The 7415-nt window shown below is 39.8% G+C and overlaps 1 protein-coding gene across 1 annotated transcript in view; it reads left to right on the forward strand.

The window, feature by feature from the left end:
• arhgap25 (Rho GTPase activating protein 25) overlaps nt 1-7415 on the forward strand; it is a 37767-nt gene that overhangs the window by 11165 nt on the left and 19187 nt on the right. Inside the window, exons 2-4 of the mRNA XM_037681199.1 lie at nt 2244-2443; nt 5968-6055; nt 6569-6682. Of these exons, the coding sequence (XP_037537127.1) occupies nt 2244-2443; nt 5968-6055; nt 6569-6682 (402 nt within the window). The remainder of the gene's footprint in view (nt 1-2243; nt 2444-5967; nt 6056-6568; nt 6683-7415) is intronic.

Consider the following 7415-nt stretch of genomic DNA (forward strand, 5'->3'; position numbering starts at 1 on the left):
ATATATATAGATATATATATATATATATATATATATATATATATATATATATATATATATATATATATATATATATATAAAAGGTTTGTTCAGTTTTAAGATAAGAGAAGTCCTGAAATGAGATGTCAAGTTGTTGGAAGCTATAACAAACACAAAGAGCACAGGGGATGTTTTATATAGGTCATGTTACCATATGATCTGCCATAACTAAACATAATAAATACATTTATTAAAGAAAAATGAATTGATTTGAGTTTGACAGGGTTTGTTCTGCATCACTGGAGGCAGAGCTCTACTCTCACATTAGACACAAACACAGAGTTTCAGCTGTCTGCTGAGGACTTCTGCTGCAAATGCAAAACAAACCTACAGAAAACTGCACAGCTGGAAATCAACATCTGCGAGAAAAATAGGCCCTCTGGGCTTGATCAGCAGCTTCCTGTGTTTCAGTGCTTCTAAGCTCAACAGCAGGTTTGATGGCTAAAACTGGGTTCACACTTTTCAGCCAGCATGGACGAAATCTGGAATCTTAAACCTTAAATCTTCTTAAAAGTTAAATGAAGCAATCTTTTCTGATTTGTAAAATCGCACATTAAGCCATTCATAAGCCTGACTTGATCACACGCTGTATGTGCGTTTAATAATTTAATACTTTGTAGGCTGAATGGAACGAGCGTGCGGACAGAATATGGCCCATAAACCACCAGTTGATGATTCTTCACGTGTCGAACAAGGTCAGAAAACGAAAACTTAAAAATAAAACTTGCTCTTATATTCAGTTAAGAAGTAACTAAAATGTATTTTTAAAGTGCCTTTCAAGATCAAAACAATCACTGGGTGCTCATATAAAAAAAAAGCAAGGATAGAATGAGTCAAGATGAAATAAAAGTAACAAAATGAGCTGAAATAAATCAAATGCTACCCAAACGGCTGTATAAAAAGTTTTGTTTTCAGCTATTTCTTATATAATTTACCAAGTTCAGAGCGAAAAGGAAACACACGTTTACAGCAGGTTTGATTCTCTCCTCATTCAGTTGAAGAACATTAACAGAAAACTGGGATTTTGTACATTTTAAACACATTTACATGCAGGGAAAGGATACGTTGTTGAGTAAAGCTGAATATAACCTGCATAATAACAACAATAATAATAATAATGGTAATAATAATAATAATAATAATAAATAAATAAATAAAAACCACACAACCTCTCTGTGAAGAGCAGCTGAAATAAATGATAAAAAGCTTTTGTTCACAATTATTCAAATGAAAAATACCTGCAATCACCTTTAAAAGGTCATATTTTATATTCTTCACTGGGGGAATGAAGCCTTTCTAGAAGTCAGTCTGTACAAAGGTGAATATCGTAGTGCATCTATGTGTTTTTCTGGTGGTGGTGGTGGCGGGGGGGGGGGGGGTGCTGTGGGGCTCAGCTTGAAGGAACTGAGAGTTTGTTGCAGAGGGTGTGGTGTGAAAGCGGCCTGTGTGTGTGAGGTCAGGGCTCCTCGGCAGCACTTGAACTTTCCACTGATCATGGGAGGGCGGCGCTATCAGAGTCAGACCAAAGGCCTCTGAAGGCGTGTAGGTGGAGACCTTCAAAGTGCGGCGGGCCTCCGGCGATGATGTGACAGCTTCCTGTTTACCCCTGAGCGGCCCTTCTTCTTCTCCTCTCCTCTGTCATCTTGTTCAAGAAGATACGGTGAATTGAAGAACAACTGAGGGAGCGGGCTCAGTCTGAATCCGCTTATCTCTGCGCTCCCACCACCCTGCGTGTCACTCTCCGTACGCCCTGTCTCCTTGTGCCACGTACACCTCTGCTTCGTCTCTTTAGCCCTTTAGAGCTCCACATCACAGGGTCTGTCATCCCCAGAGCTCTGTAGTTTCAGGCTGAGGGACATTTTTACAAACTGAAATTAAGAGAGCACTTGTGTGTCAGTTTTAGTTGAAGCACAGTGCACGCTGACCTTTCACATACCGTCAGAGTCATTGTTTATGTTGAGCAATCACAGCTGAGTACAAGCACCTTCCACAGGATGTAGCCCAGCTAAGAGCAGTGGTTTCCTTTCAGCTTCAACAAAACATAAATAGCCTGTTTTCAGCTCTGACAGGCTGATATATATTCAGATTAAAAGAGGAAGTGCTCTGAGCGGTTACATGCTTCTGTTTTGCTTTTGGATTTCACTGCTTGGTTTGTTAGACTGCACGAAACACACAGAGGCTGACACCTTGTTTGTGTTGGACAGCCCGATCCAAGAGTGTGTTTCCTGGGGACGGACCAGGACCAGGCTTGCCACGTTCCTTCAGGTCCATGGAGAGGCCACTGAAGGCCGGCTGGCTGAAGAAGCAGCAGAGGTCTTTAGTGAAGAACTGGCAGCAGCGCTACTTTGTGCTGAGAGGAAGCACTCTGACTTATCACAAAGATGACAAGGAGACCACAGTACAGGTGAGCCGCTACACAGAATGACGACTTTTACACTTCTACTTTTTAACAAATGCTGTTTGTCACTAAACTATACTAGTACATTTTGAAGTTTCTTTTTGCAAGTGTACTTTAAGTTAAGTATAAGTATTTCAAGTATACTGTAGTGTACTAGAAGTATACTGATTTAATACTTGTTTGGACTAAATTGGGACATTTTTATACTATTTTAAGTATATCTAATAAAGTTAGTAAAAAGTAAACTTCAAGTACACCTCCTTGTTTTTAGTGTAAAATAAGTATACTTGAAGTATACTTAAATAAACTACATTTTGCTAACAGTTACTACAACCTGACTGACACGTGAGCACAAAATGTAATAACCTTCTCCATATCTTTTTTTATTCAACCTCTCTTCAGTGTTTTCATGTGTAATGTAACTAAACTATCATCGTAATATTACTGAATTATTTTATTGTGTCATATAATATTTATAGAATAAATCATAGAATAGATTTTCAAAAGTGTCTTTTATCTTTTTCAGTCTTCACCACAATCTCTCTCCTAGCTGTGTAGCTAGCGCTGCACACTTCCTGTCGACAATCAAGCGATGCATGAGCGCTCAAGACTTAATCAGCCATGCAACTAAAAGCAACTAGAAAGTTCATGGAGAAACTTTGACGGGGACTGCCACGTTGCAGCCATTTTTAAATTTTGATTTGACTGTGCTATGTGTTGGGGTTCACTCTCAGTTACCACCATTCCAAACTGCAGCTCAATATGGCAACAAAAATCAATGAGTTATTGTCCTTTTTTTTTTCTTTTAAGCTATCGTGGCCATCTTGGATTTTTGATTTGGATTCAGTATGTGATGGGAATGTTCTCTGCTATAACTACACAAAATTTAAACTCTATGCTTAAAAATAGTTGATAGCCATTTAAATGCAGCTTTGGTGTCCATCTTGGATTTGTCAGTTACCATCACACCAAATTTCAGCTAAATATGTCTAAAAATGGTTGATTTAAAGTATGTTTCCTTTTTAATTCGGGTGGCCATCTTGTAGTTTTTATTTTCATCAGAGTCTATTGTTGTCAGGTACCAGTACACCAAGTTTCAGCTCAATAGCTCTACAAACAGCTGCGTTGTATCCATTTGAAACTAGCTTTAGCAGCCATCTTGGATTTTTAGCTTTGATTTCAGAATGTGTTGAGCATCATTGTCACATATCACCACACTAAATTTCAGCTCAGTTACTTTTTTAAAATAGCTGAGTCATCATATGCTTTCCCTTTTAGCTAAGGCAGCCATCTTGGATTTTTAATTTGCATTAGGAATGTGTAACAACTCATTCTCAGCTACAAAAATATCAAATTTCAGTTCAATCTTTTAAAGAATGACTGAATTAAAGTCAATTTGGAGTTTTCTAAGGTAGCTGTGGCAGCCATCTTGAACCCAAATGGCTCCAAAAGTTAATCGGTGTTTTGTTCAGAGACCTCTTCTCTCTAGGTCATGTGACCTCACTGTGGCAGTTAGAGGCTGTGAAGAGTTACGTTAGGCGTGTTTAATGGGATAAACGGTGTGTTTGTTTGCAAATTTTGGTGCCATGGTAACTCGAAATGCCAATAAAAGTAATAGTACACATCACGGTGCAGAGCCAGTCGTTTTGATATAACACTTGTGGGGGTACACATTGCGGTTTGAGCTGCATTAAAGTTGAAGTTAAAGCAAGACATAATACAGGTGGATAATAATAGGTGGCTGCTTGTCTAAGCAGTCTCCAATAATGTTTGTTATCCACGTGTGAAGTGGAAACATTGTGAGAAAACTACCATAAAATGTAGTGGTGAGATGATGAAAGATGTACCAGTACAGGTGTGTTTCAGGTGACGAAGAATTTAATGATTCAAAGATTCAAGGTTCTTTATTTGTCATAGTGAGACCAGCTATGTTGTATGGTCTGGAGACAGAGACATGGACAAAAAGACTGGAGAAAGAACTGGAAGTGGCAGGAATGAAGATGCTGAGGTTCTCCTTAGGAGTGACGATGGATAAGATTAGGAATGAGATCATCAGAGGTACAGCACATGTTGAACAACTGGGAGATAAAGTTGGAGAGGCAAGACTGAGATGGTTTGGACATGTCCAGAGGAGGGACAGTGGGTATACTGGTAGAAGGATGTTAGAAATGCAGCTGCCAGGAAAAAGACAAAGAGGAGATATATGGATGCAGTTAGAGAGGACATGGAGGTGGATGGAGTGAGGACAGAGATGGAGGAGGATGACTTTCTGTGGAGACCCTGAAGAGGGAACAGTTGAAAGAAAATGAAATATCAACCAGTGTTTCCAGTATTAACTCCAATACTCAAAGCTCCTTTTAGACAACTTTTTGCTATTCATTTTAACTTTTTTTGTTTGTTTGTTTTTCAGTACAAAAATTTAATTCCACTTATACAGAAACATTTCCACTAGTGAATCAATTATACTTCTGTAGGCACAAACATCTTTATCCACCCTTACAGAGCTAACAATAAATACATTATACCTCAGTCAAGACGTGTGTTTCACTAGAGTTTGCCACCATAACTTAGAGGTAACTGAGCTATAAGGTTTCAGCAAGCAATAAAAAATACATTTTAAAAGATTTATTTTGAATTTTTACTCATAAAAAAACAATTACTGACAATCTTATCGTGTTCCTCATAACTACAGAAGCATCTATTTTGCTTCTAGTTCCATTTTTCTGTCTGTGTGGGATGCTTTGGTTCACTGGCAGCTACTGCTAGACTGAGTGTGACAACAGCCAACATCAGCAGACGTTTGCAACAATGTTTAATTATCTTGTTAAAAATATTAATTTTCTCCTGTCTTTGACAGGAATACATGGGAACCTTTTAACTGAAGTTAGAATGGATTTTTTTTTTTAAAGGAGTGGTGGCGCAGAGGTTAGAAAAGGTGGGCCTGTGATCGAAAGGTCACCGGGTCAACTCCCTGGACTGACAACATCAAAATATGGGTGGGAAAGGTGAAGAACCTGCCTCTACTCTCATTTGCCCCACTCTGTGCCCTTGAGCAAGGCCCTTAACCCCCACCTTCTGCTCCCCCGGGTGCCCTAGTTAGCTGCTCTCTGCTCCACTCAGAGGGCTGTGGCAGCTCGGTGGTCTGTGGTTGTGTCAGGAAGGACATCTGGTGTAAAATAATCACCAAGTCTTCGTGTCACTAACTGTGGTGACCTCTGAAGAAGGGAGCAGCCGAAAGAAGAAAGAAAAAAGGATATGTTAAAAAAAGATGTATAAATAACAAACTTTCTAAGTCTATTATGCTTCTAACTTTAGCTTCTGGTTACATCTTAAAAACATGTTCGGCTTTTCCTCTCTCCTTTCATTATCATTCAGAAAAATCTAAAAAAACAAAAAGTTATATTTGACTGTAATGTTTGGACCCTAAGAGAAATGGACACCTGCTGTGTTTGGACTGTGAACAGGTATTACTTGTGGGACAAGTTGTATTTTTATGATGACTGGATGTCGTTTGTGTTTTTGGCCTGCAGGGAGTCATCCAGCTGCGCTTCAGTAACGTTAATGAACTTCCTCCAAGCTCAGATGACTCCGGGAAGTACCTCTTCCAGATCATTCCACGTAAGCGTTTAATCCTTTAAAAGGGAAGTCGATGCATTTCACCATCGCATCAATGGTTTGTGAGTTACAGGGAAACAAGAGCAGGAGCAGGTTTTTTTATTTTTAACTGCCTAAAATGTGTCCTTTTCTTGTACCACATGCTGGTTTTGAATAATTCTTCTTTTTCTTTCGGCTTTTCTCTCTTCAGCGTCTCCACAACGAGTCATCCTCCTCCACCTCACTCTGTCCTCACTCCATGTACCTCCATGTCCTCTCTAACTGCATCCATACGTCTCCTCTTTGTCTTTTCCCTGGCAGCTGCATTTCTAACATCTTCTACCAGTATACCCACTGTCCCTCCTCTGGACATGTCCAAACCATTTCTTGGTTTTGAATAATTATTTTCAGTAAATAATAAACTATAATAATAATAATAATAATCAATAAACAAACTGATAAGAGGCACAAGCCTTTTTCTAAAACACTCAGATTTTAATTGTATTTCAATTTGAAACTACTATGATTCTTTTTTAGGTTTGGCTGGAGACAGGGAGCGATGTCCGCATGTGTTCATGGCCAACTCCCAAAGTGAGATGGAGGACTGGGTCCGCACCCTGCGCAGAGTCATCGGAGTGCCAACCAGTGGAGGTTGGTGTACTGATATTTTACTGAATTAATCGTATCTATGACACTGGTCAGTTTCAGAGAGAACTGGGGGGGATCTGGTCTTTGGAAGCAGATATGATGCTCTCAAACGATAGGTGCAGCTCTGCCCAACAATGAAAACTTACACATGACGCAGAACATACAAAGTGCATGTTTGGAATGATTCTCAGCTACCACCAGACCAGCTGAGTAGCTGTAAAATGTACTGTTACAGCCATTTTTGTGTTTGCTGAAGTCAGTTTGCTGTGGCAGCCATCTTGGATTAGTCTGAGTGTAAAAGTTAACCAGTTGAAGATGTTCATCCAGTGATTACTGTCTGAGTGTGTCATTAAAATCCATCCAGGGAAATATTTTGGCGAGTTAAGTTTAAAGACAACAACATCGTAATAAAGTGAGACAGATGTAAACAAACGTGTTTTTCAGGATCTGGAGCAGTTTCCTCAACATCCTCTGCTCAGACACCTCTGTCAGAGACTGCAGGTCCACTCACAGAACTGAACCAGCTCTCTTCATGAGGATGTCGAGTCTGTTGGCATCAGCTTCCTTCACTGCTGCCCCAGCACCACAGTGTAGAAGAAGACGCTGGAGACCACCGAGTGGTAAAACATCTGCAGCATGGTTCTGCAGAGACCACCGAGTGGTAAAACATCTGCTGCATGATCCTGCAAAGACCACCAAGTGGTAAAACATCTGCTGCATGGTCCTGCAGAGACCA

The sequence above is a fragment of the Nematolebias whitei genome, chromosome 8 (assembly GCF_014905685.2).
Source record: "Nematolebias whitei isolate Nwh7 chromosome 8, NemWhi1, whole genome shotgun sequence".
Classification (NCBI taxonomy): Eukaryota; Metazoa; Chordata; class Actinopteri; order Cyprinodontiformes; family Rivulidae; genus Nematolebias; species Nematolebias whitei.